The sequence below is a fragment of the Salvelinus namaycush genome, chromosome 4 (assembly GCF_016432855.1).
Source record: "Salvelinus namaycush isolate Seneca chromosome 4, SaNama_1.0, whole genome shotgun sequence".
In the NCBI taxonomy this organism is placed as follows: Eukaryota; Metazoa; Chordata; class Actinopteri; order Salmoniformes; family Salmonidae; genus Salvelinus; species Salvelinus namaycush.
In genome coordinates this window covers 73,803,573-73,825,544 of record NC_052310.1, presented here as the reverse complement: position 1 = coordinate 73,825,544, position 21,972 = coordinate 73,803,573, and the positions used below count along the sequence as shown (strand labels likewise).

Here is a 21,972-nt window from a genome sequence, read left to right as displayed (position 1 = left end):
AAACCAATGGTATAGCTGATGGTACAGATGGTATAGTCAATGCTATAGCTGATGTCATAGATGGTATAGCCAATGGTATAGCTGATGGTATAGCCGATGGTATAGCCGATGGTATTGACAATGGTATAGCCGATGTCATAGATGGTATAGTGGACGGTATAGATGGCATAGCCAATGGTATAGGTGGTATAGACGATATAGCCGATGGCATAGTCGATGGTATAGCCGATGGTGTAGATTATGATATAGACATTGGTATAGATGATATAGCTGATGGAATAGCTAATGGTATAGTCGACGATATAAAATGGCATAGCCGATGGTATAGACGATGGTATAGCCAGTGGTATAGCTGATAGTACAGCCAATGGTATTGCTGATGGTATAGCCGATGGTATCAATGTTATATGCGACGGTATAGATGGCATAGCCGATGGTATAGATGTTATAGGCGATGCTATAGCCAATGATATAGCTGATGGTAGAGCCAATAGTATAGCTGATGGTATAGTCGATGGTATAGATGGTATAGTCGATGGTATAGAGGGTATAGCTGATGGTATAGATGGTATAGCTGATGGTATAGCCAATGGTATAGATGGTATAGCTGATTGTATAGATTGTGTAGCTGATGGTATAGTTGATGGTATAGATGATGGTATAGATGGTAAAGCTGATGGTATTGCCAATGGTATAGATGGTATAGCTGATGGTATAGTCGATGGTCGAAGGAGCCACATTATAAAGCCTGCCTATTTCCAGAGACTTGCTGTGTCCAAACAGAGTTCTCAATGGATGGGATCTGTAGCCCTAATTCACCCAGCTCATCCCACAGCATGCCTTACAACACCTCCTTGTAGAGCCTTATGACAGCACAGAGTGAAACCTACATGCATGGCCTAGCATGACCTATCTGTGACCTAGCCTAGCAAACACCCCCAAAACCAGCCACTCCCCTCCAGTCCAAACCCTGTGTCAACAAGTCTCTCATGTCCCCAGCTAAAACCTCTTCAGCCGCACCCAGCCCTAAAGGGGAGCCATTGTGCCTGAAAACCTTGATCCTCACAGGAAACAAGGCCAGTTAAACCCCAAAACAAGCTCCATACAAGCCCTCCTCCTATGGCCAATACAGTGTAGAGCACCTAAGTCCACACATTTGCAGGACTAATCCACCGCCAGCGTTTTGGACTCCCATTCAGGAAGAGAAGGAGCCCAAGGATTGTGGCTTGTACTCTCCTCAGGGGAGGATTTAGAGATGTGTGATGTGGAGTGGGGGTGGAGGGGGATGGGGGGAGGCTAACACAGAGGCAAGGGGCACCCCCTCTTCAGACAATGAGCTTCTGAGCTTCCCTCCCAACTCTTTCTGACAGGGACTTTTGGGGTCAGATGATTGGGCCTAGCAATGCATGAGATCAATTAAGAGTGGTTGAGAGGAGGGTTTGAAAGGCCCCTGAGGTGACCCTGCCTGGTGGTAACGACCCAATGCCTGGGAGTCCCTACCTCCAGCAGCTCTACCTCTGTCTCCCTCCCCAGGCTAATCAAGACCAGAGGTGGGTCAAGGAGCCAGATATTTATCTGAACCAGTGAATAGCTCCTCCAGCTGGGATGGTACTCAGGACGTGGTGAAGACGAGCATCCTGCTGTGGTCACTGAGGGGAACGAACAGAGATGGAAGCCCCACATTCCTACCAGAGCGAGAAGGGTTCTCTTGTACCCTCTTAACCCCAGACCCTGGTCCTGGTGACAGGGACACCTCTCTAACCCCTCACTCATCCAGCTGGGCACCTGATCAACTGCAGTTACCAAAGCAGATCAGACAAGGTTAAGCAGGTAGGATCATCAGCTCTCTTGACAAATAACAACAACATCTAGCCTACAGCTGTCTTTTCATGTCACATCAATCTCTGTGCAGACAAAATTCTGTACACCCTCTAACACTTAGATGTAAAGATCTTTCGGAAGTAAAGATCCTTGCTTGGTTGAATGTCACAATACATCTGAATAATTACACTATTATACTGAACAGTCAGAGTGCATTTTAGAATGACCCATGACCCCTACTCCACACCAGCTAGGACTACTTGTAACTGAGATATCCTAGGGCAAGGGGACCCACTACTGGGATAGACTGCTTATTATTTCTCTCTGCTTTCAGCTCCATCAGGATAATCTGGGATGATGGTGTCTGCTGAGCTGTGTGACTTTATAATGGGGGAATACTGGTAGGACTGGGTAGAGTCCCAGTTTATGACCTCTACCATGACCCTAGACTTGATCCCTGTGTAGCCATCTTGCTCACTGACATGACCCTCTGACCCCATAGTTATGAAGCCACAAGAATACCTAGAACTAATCAGGTGACTGTAAAGCGGGCTTGACATACACAATGAGGTACTAAGACCTCCAATCAAACAAAGTGTCCTTATTAACTCATGGATTAAATCAGGATCCATCTATGCATGTCTACATAGTTACATACCATGATTATATTATTAACATATGTACTCTTAGATTACAATAACTGCCAAAATAATGGAAACACTTGACTAAAAGAAGGTGCTTCCATACAGGTGTGGTTCCTGAGTTAATTAAGCAATTGACATCCCATCATGCTTAGGGACATGTATAAAAGTCCTGGGCAGGCCATTATTTTGGCAACCATGACTATGCCCCAATAGGATGACAATGCCCCCATCCACAGGGCACAAGTGGTCACTGAATGGTTTGATGAGCATGAAAATGATGTATGAAAATGTACCAATAATGCCATGGCCGTCTTAATTTATGGAATTTCTAATGGAATGGTGTCGCATCCCTCCGATAGTTCCAGACACTTGTAGAATCTATGCCAAGGTTCATTGAAGCTGTTCTGGCTCGTGGTGGCCCAACGCCCTGTTGAGGCACTTTGTTATTTTTCTGATATCTGTTGTTGACCCATTTTCTAAAAGACGAAAACGGAACAGGAACACAGAATGAAAAGTCCAGACCACCCGTCTTGTTCCACCACAGTCCAAAGCTAGGATATCACAACACCCCATCTTGGGTTCATTTGACAGGGAGCTAGAACAGCGAAAGCAGCTTTAGCCAATCTGTTCCTATCATCACATTAGTGGAATGCTCACCCCACCGGGTGGCAGGTATGTGGGCCTGCTAAAGGCCAGGCTGATGGGGATCACATGATCACATGACCTGGCTGTCAGGCAGGCAAAGAAAGCGGCAGATCAGCTCTCAGAGTGTTTCTGGCTCTGTTGTGTGAATACTGCTGCTCGGCGCTGCCTGCTAGTGGGAGTACAGAGAGATGCGGGCCATCCCTGAGGGGGTTCCCTCTTCTTCAACCAACCTCTCTGATTTACTGACCAAATGGTTACTGAGCCTTATATAAGACGATGCAGAATGGCTGTCACCGTGACAACACAACAGAACACACTGTTTCTGTTACCATGGCACCACCTTCTCACCTCTCCTCATTTGATGGGCTTCCATGACTTAACAAAAGACCATTTGTATTGCATGAGACTGTTATATCAACACAAAAGGTGAACCTCAACCTGCCCTCAGCGATGATGGTAAAAAATTGCCTGAGTGACTCACCTGAAGTGCAATTAAGGTAAATGGCAAACATTGTATAACAGGCTGTAGTCATAGGGAGGTAGTCATAGGGTACATTCACACACACTTTTAAATATGCATACGGAGGATGTACTCACAGATATTCCCTGTATTGTTAAAACTGTTGAGCACCTCATCCACTCTGATGGGCCCAAGTTTATCATTGGAAAGAATGAGAGAGAAATACCATACAGTGTGTGTGTGTGTAAGCTGCAAGCTGCTTGGCATACTCATAGGACAACAAGCATCTCAAACCCACCTGAGAAAGGCGATGTATCCTGACTGGTTGCATCATTGCCTGGTACGACAATTGCTCGGACTCTGACCGCAAGGCACTACAGCAGGTAGTGCGTTAACGGCTCAGTACATCACTGGGGCTAAGCTGCCTGTCATCCAGGACCTCTACACCAGGCGGTGTCAGAGGAAGACCCCAGCCACCCCAGTCATAGACTGTTCTCTCTACTACCGCATGGCAAGCGGTACCGGACTGCCAAGTCTAGGACAAAAAGGCTTCTCAACAGTTTTTACCCCCAAGCCACAGACTACTCTCTGTTTCCCATATATGCAGTCACCTTAACTATACATTCATGTACATACTACCTCAAATTGGGCCGACCAACCAGTGCTCCCGCACATTGGCTAACCGGGCTATCTGCATTGTGTCCCACCCACCACCCGCCAACCCCTCTTTTACGCTACTGCTACTCTCTGTTCATCATATATGCATAGTCACTTTAACCATATCTACATGTACATACTACCTCAATCACCCTGACTAACCGGTGTCTGTATGTAGCCTCGCTACTTTTATAGCCTCGCTACTGTATATAGCCTGTCTTTTTACTGTTGTTTTATTTCTTTACCTACCTATTGTTCACCTAATACCTTTTTTGCACTATTGGTTAGAGCCTGTAAGTAAGCATTTCACTGTAAGGTCTACACCTGTTGTATTCAGTGCACGTGACAAATAAACTTTGATTTGGTACTCTGGGAAGGAGGGACTTGTTTGTGTATTCCACCCACTGACCTCTGGATGGGCAATCTGTCTCTGGGTCCATGACCCTGGTTCTGTTGAACAGGTTGAAGGAGGAGAATCTCCGGACAGACACCTGCTTGACCTTAGAAACAGCTGGGCAGTGCGGACTCTGCCTCAGCACCTGAGAGGGAGGTATCAGAACCTTCTATCTAACCTAGATAGTGGTGAGGGGATGTGGCTTCAGGCTCTTTTGCTTTATCCTTGAAACTGATCCTCACAGTAGTGTAGCCATTACCTTGTCACCGGACATCTTTAGTTGACTACTTAGCCTGTGTTGCATTGCTCAGTTAAATATACATTCATTATTATTTATTTGGATCTTTGCCTACATGACATGCGATAGCCTAGTCAATAAAGCAGCAAATGCAACTCAGTGATACTATCAGTTTTTGAAATGCATGAGGATATTTTTGGCAGCGTAGTGACAGCCAATTGTATTAGTGAAATGTCAATGTAAGGACAAAATCTCCTTCCCAGGTCATGCCTCACATTGTTATGGTTACAGCCCAAGTGGGACGGGGGACTGGATAATTGTAGGTATACCCTCAGTTCCACGTTACTGTACAAACAAATAGGTATATGCTGAATGGTAAATGACTGACAAATGTATCTAAGCTAAAGCTGGTATAGCTAATGGTGCAATGATATTAGCTAGCTAACAGTAACTAAAGTAGCTAGCTAGGTGCAATGCAAAAGTGAATGTCAGTTGATAACAAACCTATCGCAAATGTGACGATTGTTTTACCTGTCGTAGGAGAGTCCATCGAGCACGAGCCACGTTGGTTCCACAGCTAGGGTCTCAATTGGATAGGTGGTTCGTATTCGTAATGAGCTCAGTTTCTTTCATTTCTGGCAAAGACAGAGTTGCCGATTCGTGATGTTTATACTTTTCTGGTCCACCTGCCAACTTCCCTTTCATCCTGTCTTGGGCAAAAGCAAATATGAATCTACACTCTCTCATAAACCGATTATGGCTCTGTTTATTCACAGAAAAGGACAAATACAGTGCTCTAACGGTCATTAGCCAGTAAAATGCTCCGGTGCTGCTAAAGAAAGCCTGCTACATCCGTACACTTACGCTTCAAAAGTTTGGGGTCACTTAGAAATGTACTTGTTTTTGAAAAGCACATTTTTTTGTCCATTAAAATAACATCAAATTGATCAGAAATACAGTGTAGACATTGTTAATGTTGTAAATGACTATTGTAGCTGGAAACAGCAGATTTTTTATGAAATATCTACATAGGCTACAGAGGCCCATTATCAGAAACCATCACTCCTGTGTTCCAATGGCACGTTGTGTTAGCTAATCCAAGTTTATCATTTTAAAAGGCTAATTGATCATTCGAAAACCTTTTTGCAATTATGTTAGCACAGATGAAAACTGTTGTCCTGATTAAAGAAGCAATAAAACTGGCCTTCTTTAGACCAGTTGAGTATCTGAGGCATCAGCATTTGTGGGTTCCTCTGTCCAGTGTCTGTGTTCTTTTGCCCATATCAATATTTTATTTTTATTGACCAGTCTGAGATATGGTAACTCTGCCTCGAAGGCCAGCATCCCGGAGTCACCTCTTTGCTGTTGACGTTGAGACTGGTGTTTTGCGGGTACTATTTAATGAAGCTGCCAGTTGTGAATAGTTTTAGATAAAACTATATTAAATACATTCATATGTCACCAAATAACTGATTAAAACACACTGTTTTGCAATGAATGTCTACAGTAACTTCAACAGCACTGTCTGGGATAGCGCCATGGTGTAGTCGGAGGACAGCTAGCTTCCGTCCTCATCTGGCTACATTGACTTCAATACAAAACCTAGGAGGCTCGTAGGCCTCACCCCCTTCCATAGACATACATGGTAATTACGACCACTTCCGGAGGACGTCCTCCAACCAATCAAAGCTTTTGCAGTATGAACTGAACTGTCCATCCAATCATAGAATTAGGATCAGAGAATTAACCTAGTGAGTTGTTTTGGGATTGTGCCATGGAGCATTATGTGGGTTCTATGTGTTGAGAAGCTTGGTGACATTGTTGGATAGAGATTAAGAGTGAAAAGTGATAGTTGAGCATTTTTGGGATATTATTCAATTCAAATTAGTTTTTTGAAATTACAGGAGAGGTAGGAGGTATATTATGAATTGTTTTCTTGGTTTTAGAACTTTATTTTTGTGTCCAGTTAGTGCAATTTATTTAAATTTGCCGTGCTAACTTCAATAGCTAGCTAGCAGCGCGAATGTGCAGTTTTCTTATTTAGCAAAGATGACACATAATCACTCCGGACAGACACAAGCAAAAACTTCTGATATAAATGTTGCAGCAGCCTAGGCTACAGCTAAACGTTACAAATCTGACTCGCTGTATGGGACAAAAACAATACTATTTTTCAGTCTGATCAACTGTAGGCTATTAAGAGCAGCTGCATATAGCCTATGCGCCCTGTCCATCTGGTCAGGGTAAACTAATTGGTAACGTTATGTATTTATAGTCATTTGTGTGTCAGGAGAAAATGTGAATGTGATCAAATTTAGTTTATATTCAAAATTGGGCTGCATTTACATTTACATTTAAGTCATTTAGCAGACGCTCTTATCCAGAGCGACTTACAAATTGGTGCATTCACCTTATGATATCCAGTGGAACAACCACTTTACAATAGTGCATCTAAATCTTTTAAGGGGGGGGGGGGTTAGAAGGATTACTTTATCCTATCCTAGGTATTCCTTAAAGAGGTGGGGTTTCAGGTGTCTCCGGAAGGTGGTGATTGACTCCGCTGACCTGGCGTCGTGAGGAAGTTTGTTCCACCATTGGGGTGCCAGAGCAGCGAACAGTTTTGACTGGGCTGAGCGGGAACTGTACTTCCTCAGAGGTAGGGAGGCGAGCAGGCCAGAGGTGGATGAATGCAGTGCCCTTGTTTGGGTGTAGGGCCTGATCAGAGCCTGAAGGTACGGAGGTGCCGTTCCCCTCACAGCTCCGTAGGCAAGCACCATGGTCTTGTAGCGGATGCGAGCTTCAACTGGAAGCCAGTGGAGAGAGCGGAGGAGCGGGGTGACGTGAGAGAACTTGGGAAGGTTGAACACCAGACGGGCTGCGGCGTTCTGGATGAGTTGTAGGGGTTTAATGGCACAGGCAGGGAGCCCAGCCAACAGCGAGTTGCAGTAATCCAGACGGGAGATGACAAGTGCCTGGATTAGGACCTGCGCCGCTTCCTGTGTGAGGCAGGGTCGTACTCTGCGAATGTTGTAGAGCATGAACCTACAGGAACGGGTCACCGGCTGCCTATGTTTTTAATCCAAAATTATTAACTGGAATTAATGAATCAACATAATAGTGGATACAGATGTGAGTAAATGTTTTGTAAGGTCAACAGTTGCATAGGCCTGCATGATGCAAACACACAAAGCAAGCAGCCCTGTGAGTTGTATTGTCTATCAGTTGTTGTCTATGTGTCTGGGTAGAAGAAATCCCCCCTCCTAATCTAGTCTAAATATAATTTATATCAACAAATATAAGGTAGCTGCAGTTTGAAAGGGTTTTCATCCCCCCCAGGAGTTTTTTTCAGGAGTTGAATCCTTTTTACAACTGATTAATCACCGTCATACCGTATAGGGTCCAGAGTAGTTTGGTTAACGTATAAGGAAAAACTCCAGGCCCCAGGGGGTAAAAATTGCCCCACCGCTCTGGGACCTATGGTGCCACCAGTCTGCTTGCAGTTGTCAGTTATCGTCAGGTATGTGGGCTTTATTCAGGATCGTTTCTTGAGCTACTTTGATGTGTCAAGTGGGCGAGATGCACAGTCTGTGTTTGAATTCATGAATTTTGATTTGTCTGAGTTCAAGTTCATAGAGAAAATCATTGTCTAAACCTATGATGGCACAGCTGTAAAAGTTGATGTGATTTAAAATTGTGCTTGTTGTTTTGGTAAGGTTACTAAATAACTAACACTGGTTGAACAAAGTAGTCATTTGACTGACACTTCACCACTATGGCCTATTTATTGCCTTACTTCATTTGCACACACTGTATATAGACTTTTCTATTGTGTTATTGACTATATGCTTGTTTATCCCATGTGTAACTCTGTGTTGTTTGTGTCGCACTGCTTTGCTCCATCTTGGCCAGGTCACAGTTGTAAATGAGAACTTGTTCTCAACTGGCCTACCTGGTTAAAAAGGTGATTTTTTTATTTTTATAAATACACATGCAGCTCTTTCCCCAAATCCAAGGCCATATCCATGTGTAATCCAGGGGTAGCATCCATAGAATGGATACCAGGCAGGGTAAGCACAATGTTCTAGAAGCACCACTTTATTTTACCATCCAGAGCTGACACTTGTAGAAAGAACATGAGATGTGTGAGGATTGTGTATCTGTATAGAGTGGGATACAGATAACACTCTGCTCCTCTACAGCAGTCACCGTGTGTTTTGTCTGGACCTGACTGCCACCAGGAACACCCTGGTGTACCAGGAACAGCAGCTTGAGTAAGGCTAACACATGCCTCCCTTTGTCAAACCTGTGTGTATGTATGTGTGTGTGTGTGTGTACATGAGTGAGTGTGCATGAGTCTTGTGTGTGTGTGTGTGTGTGTGTGTGTGTGTACTTTAATATTCAGAAGAGGCCAAGTAAAGACAAGCCATTGAAACACTGACATTGACACGCACGTACGCACTCTTCCAAGCATTACAGTACGGAACATTACATTACAGTACAGCATGGAACATTACAGTACAGCATGGAACATTACATTATAGTACAGTGCATTACAGTACAGAACATTCCCACCCCTATCTTCCCTGCTCTCTCAGGCCTGAATCCTAACTTGTGTGTAACTTGCGTGTGTAAGTTGAATTTCCGCGCAAATCCCCCATTGACATCAATGCATGATTAACAGGGACGTTCAAGTTACAGTACAGCCACTTATCTTGAGTAAGGATTAGGCCCTCACAAGTCACTGATTAGGGGATCTCTTCTGTCTCCAGGCTCCATTCCTTGATGTGCTGGGAACTACGCAAGAACCTTCTGTCTGCCCCTGACGCTGGATGAGAGGGGGGAATGGGGGGGACCTCGTCAGACCTCTATCAAAGGGATACTATTGCCTCCTACTGCCGCTGTCATAGCATCACACCTCAGGTGAGCTAATAAACCTTACTATACACATTAACACAGTACCATAAAATAATACACAAAATGTACAATCAACTTTTAAACTGTGCGGGTGTGTGTATTCCACAGCACTACCTCTCCAAGCTGCTCACAGCCTACAGAGTAGAAAACAGAGTGCCTGGAGCCGGGCTACACAAGTACGTGGAAAGACCTCAGGAAGCAATCTACACACACCTCAATGGCCACCCTGTATCTGGTGAGTAGATAGACATGAAACAGTTCCTCTACTTGACGCAGAATCCAATGAAGGCTCATTATCCCTGGATTGGGATTTGTTCACAGCCTTTGTTAAGATTTGTGTTCTTCCTGAAAGAGCAGCAGTGTGGTCAGGTTCAGGTCTCACTAGAGGAGTCAGTGTTCCTCAGGAGACGGCTGTAATAGATCATAGCTGGACGTGTGAGAGTTTACAGTGTATCCAGTAAGGAGCAGAAATCACTTTACATCACAGCAAGTCCCAGTGAGGGACTTACTCTTTACCTCTCCTTAAAGGGAAATGTCACTATTGTTCAACTTCATATGTATCATCTCCAGCACCACCCCAACATATACATATGTGAAAGTGGCATGTTTCTATGTTTTGTAGTAAAAAAAGATAGAGGAAGGTAAGTGTTTCCAATGACATCGGTGTGCATTGTGTGATTTTAACCAATTAGGAGGCATTGCCTACTAATTGGTTGATGATGTCATTGGAAACACATCTTCCTTGGCACAATCATGTCTTGGAGCTCTACGGACAATTCCTTCGACCTCATGGGTTGGTTTTTGCTCTGACATGCACTTTCCACTGTGGGACATTATACGTATATAGGTGTTTACCTTTCCAGATCATGTCCAATCAATTGAATGTACCATAGGTGGACTCCAATCAACTTGTAAAAACATCTCAAGGATGATTAATGGGAACAGGATGCACCTGAGCTCAATTTCGAGTCTCACAGCAAAGGGTCTGAATACTTACACTTTCAGTGAAGAGGCGACTCCGGGATGCTGGCCTTCTATGCAGAATTGCAAAGAAAAAGCCATATCTCAGACTGGACAATAAAAATAAAAGATTAAGATTGGCAAAAGAACACAAACACTGGACAGAGGAACTCTGCCTAGAAGGCCAGGACCCTGGAGTCGCCTCTTCACTTTTGACATTGAGAGTGGTGTTTTGCGGGTAGTATTTAATGAAGCTGCCAGTTGAGGACTTGTGAGGCGTCTGTTTCTCAAACTAGACACTATAATGTACTTGTCCTCTTGCTCAGTTGTGCACCGGGGCCTCCCACTCTTCTCTCTATTCTGGTTAGAGCCAGTTTGCGCTGTTCTGTGAAGGCAGTAGTACACAGCGTTGTACGAGATCTTCAGTTTATTGGCAATTTCTCACATGGAATAGCTTTCATTTCTCAGAACAAGAATAGACTGACGAGTTTCAGAAGAAAGGTCTTTGTTTCTGGCCGTTGTGAGCCTCTAATCGAACCCACAAATGTTGATGCTCCAGATACTCAACTAGTCTAAAGAAGGCCAGTTGTATTGCTTCTTTAAATCAGAACAGTTTTCAACTGTGCTAACATAATTGCAAAAGGGTTTTCTAATGATCAATTAGCCTTTTAAAATGATAAACTTGGATTAGCCAACACAACGTGCCATTGGAACACAGGAGTGATGGTTGCTGATATTGGGCCGCCGTATGCCTATGTAGATATTCCATTAAACATCAGTCATTTCCAGCTACAATAGTAATTTACAACATTAACAATGTCTATCTACACTGTATTTCTGATCAATTTGATGTTATTTTAAATGGACAAAAATGTTGCTTTTCTTTCAAAAACAAGGACAATTCTAAGTGACCCCAAACTTTTGAACAGTAGTGTATATACACATATATATCAACAAATTGGCGAGGGCACTAGAATAGTCTGCAGCACCCGGCCTCACTCTACTAGAATCTGAAGTCAAATGTCTACTGTTTGCTGATGATCTGGTGCTTCTGTCCCCAACCAAGGATCTACGTAAACATAACTGGTACCGTAGAATCTGTCGGGAAGGAATGGGATGCGTGGGATAACCAGCAGCAGTAGTTCCGGTGTTTGTGTTTTTCGTCACTGGTTACTTGGACAAATCATGATGTCGCTGGTGTTGGCATCTTTCAAATTTCAGAAGGGCCGTAACTTGGAAAGACAGAGGGTGAGGTTCTGGTTCCCTTCCTTGTTCTCGCGTCTCTTGATATTTTCGCTTAACACTTATGGACCTATAACTTAATCGAGCAGCTGACCAATTACGCAAGACTTTAGTTCTGGGTTAACCGGGATTACCTCCTATCTAACTGACTGCACCCGCTGATGGCATCTTCCGATCAGAACCCTTCGCCCAGTGAACACAATCCCCTGTCAAAAACAACCTCTGATGTGGTCATGTTGACTGAGATCAGATCAAGTCATGTAACATCCATCATGGTGACTCTCTGACCCATAATCAGTCTGGGCAAATCTGAAGTGGCACCCTATTCTCTATATAGTGCTCTAGTTAGTATATACAGTAGTGCAATGTAGATTGTAGAACACTACACAGGGAATAGGTTACTATTATGCTACACCATGAAGAAGCCTTAATCTCCATAGCTACATAAACACCAGAACTGTGATAAGAATCCCTCCAACCTGCCGACCCAGGAGTTGCAAACAGAGATTGGCAGTGTTGATATGGCACTGTGGACTCAGATTACAGGATAACATTAGTATATAGTGGTGTTCTCAGGCTGGCCTGACAGCCCACTCCTGTCTCCATCCCTCCCCACTCAGTGCTCGACAGCTGGCCTTTCTCCACACAGAGCTGGACCTGGACCAGCAGAAGACCAACAACAGGTGGAGGTAGAAGGAATGGAGGAGGATAACTTTTTGTTTTATACAAAACATTAAGGACACCTGCTCTTTCCATGATAGACTGACCAGGTGAATTCAGGTGAAAGCTATGATCCCTACTGATGTCACTTGTTAAATCCACTTCAATTAATCAGTGTAGATGAAGGGGAGGAGATAGCTTAAAGAAGGATTTTTTTGCCTTGAGGCATGGATTGTGTATGTGTGCCATTTAGAGGGTGAATGGACAAGACAAAATATTTAAGTGCCTTTGAACGGGGTATGGTAGTAGGTGCCAGGCACATCGGTTTGTGTCAAGAACTGCAACGCTGCTGGGTTTCTCCACGTGCAACAGTTTCCCGTGTGTATCAAGAATGGTCCACCACCCATAGGACATCCAGCCAACTTGACACAACTGTGGGAAGCATTGGAATTAACATGGGCCAGCATCCCTGTGGAATGCTTTCGACACCTTGTAGAGTCCTTTCCCCGACGACTTGAGGCTGTTCTGAGGGCAAAAGGAAGGGGGGGTGCAACTCAATGCTAGAAGGGTGTTCCTAATGTTTTGTCCACTCAGTGTAGCTCATACAAAGTTATTTCAACATGAATGTATTTGTTTGTAACTCATGTCATGTCCAGTATAATGTCCACTCGGTTTCATAACAAAGGACCACAGATGTACTTTTACACAACTAGTCACTCATCAGTAGATGAAACACAGACACATCCACTGGTTGCTCATGGTCCCTGTCCGTCTCCTGCACTTTGGGCTCTATGACTGTGTGTCCAGTTATAAAAGCTTAACCATGGTAACCACTTAGCGATAATGAGTAACCTGGCCACTAAAGCAGAGGAGTAAACATCAATAACCACGGCAACTGTTGCATCACTTTGGTGAAGGCTGTGGAGACTCCACTGTTGTTTACTTAATGACCATAGGAGAGGACCTGGATTGTTTTGATGAGTTTGAAAGGTGCCCTCAGAACAGCCTCAATTTGTGACTGAAGTGGATTTAACAAGTGACATGATAAGGGATCATAGCTTTCACCTGGATTCACCTGGTCAGTCTGTTTCGTGGAAACAGCAGGTGTTCATAATATTTTGTGTACACACAGCATATATGGGTCTTCCTATAAATAAATGGGACCAATGTGTGAAATTTGGATCAACATTTCAAAATGGTTGAAACAAAAATAATGATTTTTATGCTGTTCCATGTGTACTTAGTGGTGAATATATGCACATTGTCCCAGAACTCCAGCTATACAACAACATAGGTCTAGGACTATACATCCTTTAAGCAGGGTTCATACAGACATTGGCAATTCAAATGAAAGGATTTTCAGGTATTTTTTTAAAGAATGAATATATGCGAGAAGGTGGACATTGTGACTAAATAGATTGAATGCATACGTGGCGATTTGTCTGTAGCCTGTGGCCGACGCAGGCACACAAACGCCATAAATAGCGGTACCAAAAACCAGGTTCCTTTATTAATGCCAGGATTTGTATGGAAGCCAAGTTGAAATCAACATTAGATGTTGTCGTCCTCATAATGATCACGTGGTTTTACGCAACAAAGTAGCACAGCACCATTCAACTGAAGCCGCAGGAAACAAAATAAAGTGGCCACATCTCAACAAAAAATATATATAATTACAAGGACTTTTCAAGCACCAAATTGAGTAAATGTCTGATTTTCAAGGTAGGCCGAATCTAGCACTTCAATTTCTAAACTCCAAATTCAAGCAGGCTACTTCAAGCCCCTTGTATTGTGTAACATGGAAAACAATGTATTTGTCATGTTATTTCATTACCAGATCATAGTGTGAGTAAGCCCACTGGGCTATGTCATTTGTTGTCCTTATATCCAGAATAATTAATAGGAAGAGCGTTGGTTTTGCGCAATAGCCTATCCTACACACTTGCGCACAGTAGACTCGATGTCCAATCCGAGGCACGAAAACATGACTCATTACCTTGCTGCTTTCTCTGTTAAATCTAAGGAGACAGACGATCGACCTCAATTAGCAAGGGATATTAGATCCAACGTGGATCCAGGCAGAACTTTATTCACCTGCATAACGAATGAGACGACAAAATATTCTGGCCATTCCTCGCAAAAATCTTTTTTTCGAGCACTTGAGTTGTTGTTGCATTGCATGTGCTATCACAACAGCTGTTCGTCACTTGACTGTCATTCGAAAATTCCTTCCTGGATCAGATGGTGACGTGTGAAAATATCATGGTATAACTACACAGCTCGACAACAAATGCGCTTCCAACAAGTAGTATGCACGTTAATGACAGTATCAATTTAGGTTAAGTATCAAGTTAAGGTGACTCTTTCAGTTAGAAGTATTCGATTTTTCAATTGCATTTATTATTTTATATTCATGTGCCCATGAAAACTGTTTCACCTCAAACATAAGGGACATATCGAAATTTACTGGGGGGAAGGGGTGTCCAAAATAGGGGAGGGTTGTGTGTTTTTTTGGGGGGGAGGCACAGGAGAGCGTAGTGCGTTTTTTCCCTGGTTTACATTTGCTCTTCTGCTCGTATTTTCCCTATAAACAATGGCTTGACTTAATTTAGATTTTACGCTAATAAAGTTTAGAAACGTTTGTGAAGGTATGGTGTGGCTATTATTAAGCTTTAGCAGGCAAATGATATAAAAGCAGTGCGCCCAGCGGTAGTGTATATATATATACACATACATGCACACACACACACACACACACACACACAACTGACCCCGACAGTTGAACTTGAGGTGAGGAAGATTAGTAGGCCTGAAACAGAGTTACTCCAATAATGCTTATCTTTATAGAAAATATTCTGATCGAAAATCTACGAATTGGTGTCGTAGCATGCCACCGTTATCTCTCTCTCTATGGGGTTAGGCCTAAGCTTCTCTTCCTTATAAATATATGTATATACTACCGTTCAAAAGTTTGGGGTCACTGTATTTGAAAGAATCTACTTTTTTGTCAATTTAAAATAACATCAAATTGATCAGAAATACAGCGTAGACATTTAATGTTGTAAATGACTATTGTAGCTGGAAACGGCAGATTCTTTATTGAATATCTACATAGGCGTACAGAGGCCCATTATCAGCAACCATCACTCCTGTGTTCCAATGTTACGTTATGTTAGCTAATCCAAGTTTATCATTTTAAAAAGGCTAATTGATCATTAGAAAACCCTTTTGCAATTATGTTAGCAGAGCTGAAAACTGTTGTTCTGATTAAAGAAGCAATAAAACAGGTCTTCTTTCGTCTAGTTGAGTATCTGGAGCATCAGCATTTGTGGGTTCGATTACAGGCTCATAATGACCAAAAACAAACCTTTCTTCTGAAACTCATCAGTCTATTCTTGTTCTGAGAAATTAAGGCTATTCCATGCTAGAAATGGCCAAATAGTTTTCTTTAAAAAATATGGACATTTCTAAGTGACCCCAAACTTTTGAACGTAGTATATACTTTTGACGGGTACTGTGTCTGTCTATCCCTAAATCCTTTGTCGAGAGAAATTGACTCATTGTCGTATCAAGGTAGTACTAGTCACAGGGTCCATAGTACAACCGCCCTCCACCCCCACCCCTCTTTCTCTCTCGGAGAGTTGTAAACGCATGGCCAGAGACTCTTCTTGCTCTATTGGTTGGTGTGAATACATTGAGTTAACATTTGAAGAATGAAGAGTGCAGTCACATTTCCCTAGAATCATACAATTATAACGGTGAGTGATATCTCTAGATCAGGGATGGGCAACTGATGGGGGCCACAAAAATACAGAACTCATCATGATGGGCTGCAGTGGCTCACGGGTCTGCACACCCACATATCCAGTCTAAGCCAGCCCTAGCCACCTTGCAAGCAAAACATTTGAGCTGCCCCCCTAGAGGTCTTCACAGGTCCACAAAGTGGGAGTCAGACCCAAACGGACCAGAGGACAGTCAGACCCAAACACGAATGGACCCGAGGACAACTCAACCTAGACCGACCCATACCAGACCTGATTGGACCAATGACACAAATTCGGGCAACAAAGGGTAGCTGCAGCCCAATATGGTGATGTATGGAAAGCGAATCAGCTAATTGGGCAGATTTGTTGTCACTTCAAGACCGTTTTTGCGTGGCTGATTGGGCTGCATGACGAGTCGATAAGCCGGGCGACCAGTGCACTGGTGTTGTATGGACATGCCTACCGACCTGAGACCTGACCGTCATACATCATGGTCGTGTCGCCGGCAGTAGCTACGGTGGCCATTTTTTCAGTAGGATAGCAGCCTACACAAGAAATAACCAACATTGATAACCATCTAGACGTCTCCTTGATGCATGCACATACAGTCTACTCAATGGGGAGGGCATGAACAGCAACATCGGGACACAGTGCCTGCTTGACAATCACTATTGTCCGGCAACGGCGTGGGAAGTAGCTACCTAGTATCGGGGTGAGTCACAGTAAGCACACGCATACGATGCATTTAGCAACAGTACACCCAACATCAGTACTTTTAATCAAAAATAAACAATTGTCAGTTTTACAACTGGACATTTACAAAGTATTTGTGTAAAACTAACAGTGAAAAACGACTGAATCATCCTCTGGTTTCAGAACAATAGTACAAACTCTTGTGGTACAGTAGCTCATTGTACGGTAGTTGCATGGTAAGAAACATTAGAAAATAATGTTGTCAAAACAGTTGAACCTATTGAGTGATTGACACACCCACTCGCCCATACTCCAGATGCCATATTGGAACGCCACTAACCTTTTCTCCAGTCGGGTCTATCAGCTGTAGTTACATAGACCTGTGGACAATGAAATTTCAGACCTGACCGGGCATCGGGAATATTGGTCTAGGTCCCCCTCTTGACAGCGGAGAAAAAAAGTTTAGAAGTAATTTCCTGTAATTCATTTTGCCATGGGGCGGAGAGAAATGTCTGCAGTTTTTACTATATCTGATTGAGAGTGATTAAGAAAGTGATTTAGGTGCAATCTTACTAGCAGCAATATCCTTGCCTGCAAAGCAATCATGACGGCACGTGTTTCCTTGCAGGTAACCACGGTTGACAGAGGAAGATCAATGATTCCAAGCACCACCCTCCTTTTGAAGCTTCCAGTCTGTTATTCGAACTCAATCAGCATGACAGAGTGATCTCCAGCCTTGTCCTCGTCAACACTCACACCTGTGTTAACAAGAGAATCACTGACATGATGTCAGCTGGTCCTTTTGTGGCAGGGCTGAAATGAGGTGGAAATGTTTCTTTGGGGATTCAGTTCATTTGCATGGCAAAGTGGGACTTTTAATTTTTTTTAAGGGGTGGATCAGCTTAATATTGCGGAAAGAATGTTGCTTCCAATGTAATTGTCTGCATCATTTCCAATCCCCCATATTTTTGGGGTTAATATATATATTCATACACGCATGCATACATATACATACTTTTTTAAAGAATATACCTTTATTATTATTCCCCGCAAACCCTACCACCGATCCCCCAATTGGAGTAAACTAATAAACACTTCTGCTTTTACCTTCAATTTATACATTTGCAATTAATTGCAATTCATCTGATCACTCTTCATAACATTCTGGTGTATATACAAACTGAGGCAGCAGACTTTGAAAATTAATATTTGTGTCATTCTCAAAACTTTTGGCCACGACTGTATGTGCGAGCGCCCAGCAGGACTGAAAGTTAACACGGAGAGTATAATAATGACATCTAAATGTATCCATCCTTTATTGAAGATTATTCTCACGATATGGTCCGAAACATCACAATGTTATACTGGGAACTATCAGTACAAGGAGGTATGGTGAAAACTCAGGATCGACCCCTGAACCCGCCGCGACCCTCGTCACTCAGCTGACCCTGAAGAGGGAGCGGGGCTGCCACGCCTACACACATCATCATAATCTCATACCATTCTCAAATACAGGCTAAAATCTGGAATAAATAAAATGTGGAAATTAGATCATTCTTTAGATCAATACTTGTAGATATACAAAAAACATAAAAGGAAAATCAGGATGAATGACATTGGCACTAAATTACTCAAATCAAATCCAGCCCCCAAAACATCAGAATCATTCTCATTTTTCAATCGTTATAGTTAGTAGTGATCGGGGGAGGAAGTTGAGGGAGAATAAACATTTTATTAATATAATCCCATGTGGGACAATCTATACATATTCCAATGAAACACAATGAAAACTGAATGCCAAGGCAAGTTTTGCCATCAAATGACCAGGGGGAGGAAAGAGTCTGTAGCCCCTACTCTGCTCAGCAGTGTAGTGTGAAGTTGAATTACATTCAAAGCAGCCCCCCACCACCTTAACCCAGTGTCTGCTATAGCTTAAACATACCCATTTCCCAGGAGTAATGACCCCCCCCCCCCCCAATGTTATTGTAAAAATACAACCACACACAACATGCAAGTACCTAAAAGTCATATGGCAGCCAAGGCTTGTATACTAGATCATTGTTAAATCAGAAGCCCAGGCAGGGATCCACCTCACCCTTCTAATCTCACTGACACGCTAAATCATCCTTAGACTTCTCCTTTTAACACTTTTTTTATACAACCAATTTATAGACATTTTGAGAATAGAAGGTAACAACCATATTACACAGCATTTGAAAATGAAAATACAAAAAGGTGAACTCATTGCCTAGAAATGTACATTTGCTAAATGAAAAAAACAACAAATAAAACACTACAATATCGTCTGAGAGAAATTAAAAGGCCAGGTGTTGCAAGTCTTTCTGTATTTTAAGGAGAGGTTGAGGAAAGACAGAAAATAAGATAAATGAATAAGGAGAAAGATGCAAGTAGAAATGAGTAGTGAAGCATTGGTGGGCAGTTAGAATCCCTTTTACCAGGTGTAGACGTCACATCATATCAGACATCTCCCCATGTGTCAACCAAGACCTCTAGGAGTGAAACAAAGACACCAGACCAGCAACCTCCTCATATTTACACACAGTAGGCCACATCTGACACCATGGATTACATTTGTTTACGTAAATCAAAATATTCAAGATTTTATATACATTTTCCATTTTTCTTGATCAACAGCAGGCTAGAAAGCTTATGGACAAAGAAGTGACATGCTTGCAGGTTGAAGCAGTGTCTCAACATTAGCTGTCTCTCTGTGGGTTTTTTTGTTGGTTGGAGAGAAAAGAAAAAAGGGTGCAAAAAGTAGTCCGTCTCCAAACCCTCCCGCACCAGCAGTCCGTCTCCAAACCCTCCCGCACCAGCAGTCCGTCTCCAAACCCTCCCGCACCAGCAGTCCGTCTCCAAACCCTCCCGCACCAGCAGTCCGTCTCCAAACCCTCCCGCACCAGCAGTCCGTCTCCAAACCCTCCCGCACCAGCAGTCCGTCTCCAAACCCTCCCGCACCAGCAGTCCGTCTCCAAACCCTCCCGCACCAGCAGTCCGTCTCCAAACCCTCCCGCACCAGCAGTCCGTCTCCAAACCCTCCCGCACCAGCAGTCCGTCTCCAAACCCTCCCGCACCAGCAGTCCGTCTCCAAACCCTCCCGCACCAGCAGTCCGTCTCCAAACCCTCCCGCACCAGCAGTCCGTCTCCAAACCCTCCCGCACCAGCAGTCCGTCTCCAAACCCTCCCGCACCAGCAGTCCGTCTCCAAACCCTCCCGCACCAGCAGTCCGTCTCCAAACCCTCCCGCACCAGCAGTCCGTCTCCAAACCCTCCCGCACCAGCAGTCCGTCTCCAAACCCTCCCGCACCAGCAGTCCGTCTCCAAACCCTCCCGCACCAGCAGTCCGTCTCCAAACCCTCCCGCACCAGCAGTCCGTCTCCAAACCCTCCCGCACCAGCAGTCCGTCTCCAAACCCTCCCGCATCAGCAGTCCGTCTCCAAACCCTCCCGCACCAGCAGTCCGTCTCCAAACCCTTCCACATAAGTAATGCAATCAGACACTCCTGTCCACATGTTTGCACATTGCGTTTGTCTATCTGCGATCCCAGTAGCAATGTCCAGCCAGGCAGACACAGGCCAGTGATTCCCTGACCCAGTGGTAGTCCCCTGTAGGGCCCCTTGTGTCCAGAAGCAGGGCTGGGGCCAGGTCAGTTAACAGCGTTGGGGGAAAAAGGCACCACAGAGTGTACATGTCCCAACTAAGGCTAAGGCTCTTCATCAATCCACAAAAACAACAAAAAAGCAACAAGGGGAAAAACGCTCTTAATTTCTCTAGAATATATTTTGTTTAAATGTTTTATACTACCATTGCAGTCGTCCTTTCCCCCCCTTTAAAAAACATCTAAAATGGTTTGCAATCCTTTGCGTTGTGTGTGTTGAGAGTTTCAAATCTGCATTCATGGTCCAATTGATCTCTTGGTATCGTAGGAAAAATAAAAGGGAAAGAAAGTGATGAAAGATGTCTTGTGTATAAAGGAGTCCTGGTGTGGGAACAGGCAGTTCTGCTGGGTTGCTACCAGGGGTCCTCAAGGTCTACTCCATTCTGTGGGACAGAGAGAGAGATGGAGAAAGTGAGCAGAGAGGAAAGGCAAAGCAAGAGAAGACATTGTGAGTAACGTCATGACTACTAAATCCATAATACCTAACGACAGACTCCTCATTAGACAGTCCTGGCTTGTTTTTGTTAGACCAATCCACAATGGCCACCTGCACAACAAAACCAACTCCCCTCCACTCAAGGGAAACATGTGAGATCGCTCCCTAGAACTCAGATAAGCACCTCTCCTGAAGTGCTCGACAATCACCTCTGCCACATCCCCCAAGGAGGCAGCCAATAAAACAAGTCAGATCAAGAATGTTCCAATTTGAACACTTTACCTAAAGGCGAAACTACTGAGCAAATAGTTAAAAGGGTAAGGGAGAGCATCAGTACTGTAGCTATGTATTTCTATGTGTGAACTTACCCAATGATACAGGAGGGCCGCATTAATCAGTGAACACAGATCTACAAGTTTATACTTGCAGCAAACCGTATTGTCTATCAAGAGGGTGTAAAGTACGAGATTATCTGAGGAGATGCGCACACTTGTGTTTTGAATGTGTGTAAATCCATAGGGCTGTTACGGTGACCGTATTACTGCCATGACGGCAGTCAAATTCCACGTGACCGTTTAGTCACGGTAACTAGGCTTCTCCAAGCTCTGATTCTGCTAATACTCATTAGTAGCCTACCAAACTTGCTGACTGTGCTACTCAGCACTCTATCGTCCCTCTAATCACTCTGACATCAATGCAAATGTAATTGGAAATCTAAATCGAGCACAAGCTCATGTTGCGCCACATTTCTATAGGCTATGCAATT

The 21,972-nt window shown here is 43.7% G+C and overlaps 2 protein-coding genes across 7 annotated transcripts in view; one reads left to right on the top strand and one right to left on the bottom strand.

Annotated features, from left to right (window-relative positions):
* The first annotated feature begins 9,701 nt into the window (after positions 1-9,701).
* Positions 9,702-20,741, top strand: LOC120045995 (vegetative cell wall protein gp1-like). The gene is made up of 3 exons (XM_038990912.1): positions 9,702-9,779; positions 9,882-10,008; positions 19,847-20,741. The coding sequence occupies exons 1-3, from the start codon at positions 9,702-9,704 to the stop codon at positions 20,593-20,595; spliced, it is 954 nt and encodes a 317-aa protein (XP_038846840.1). The 3' UTR covers positions 20,596-20,741.
* Positions 18,805-21,972, bottom strand: part of LOC120046809 (protein phosphatase 1B-like) — a 52,109-nt gene continuing 48,941 nt past the window's right edge. For all 6 annotated transcript variants that reach the window (XM_038992327.1, XM_038992325.1, XM_038992328.1 and 3 more), the window contains one exon: positions 18,805-21,153. In XM_038992327.1, the coding sequence (XP_038848255.1) occupies positions 21,124-21,153 (30 nt within the window). In that variant the 3' untranslated portion in view covers positions 18,805-21,123. The remainder of the gene's footprint in view (positions 21,154-21,972) is intronic.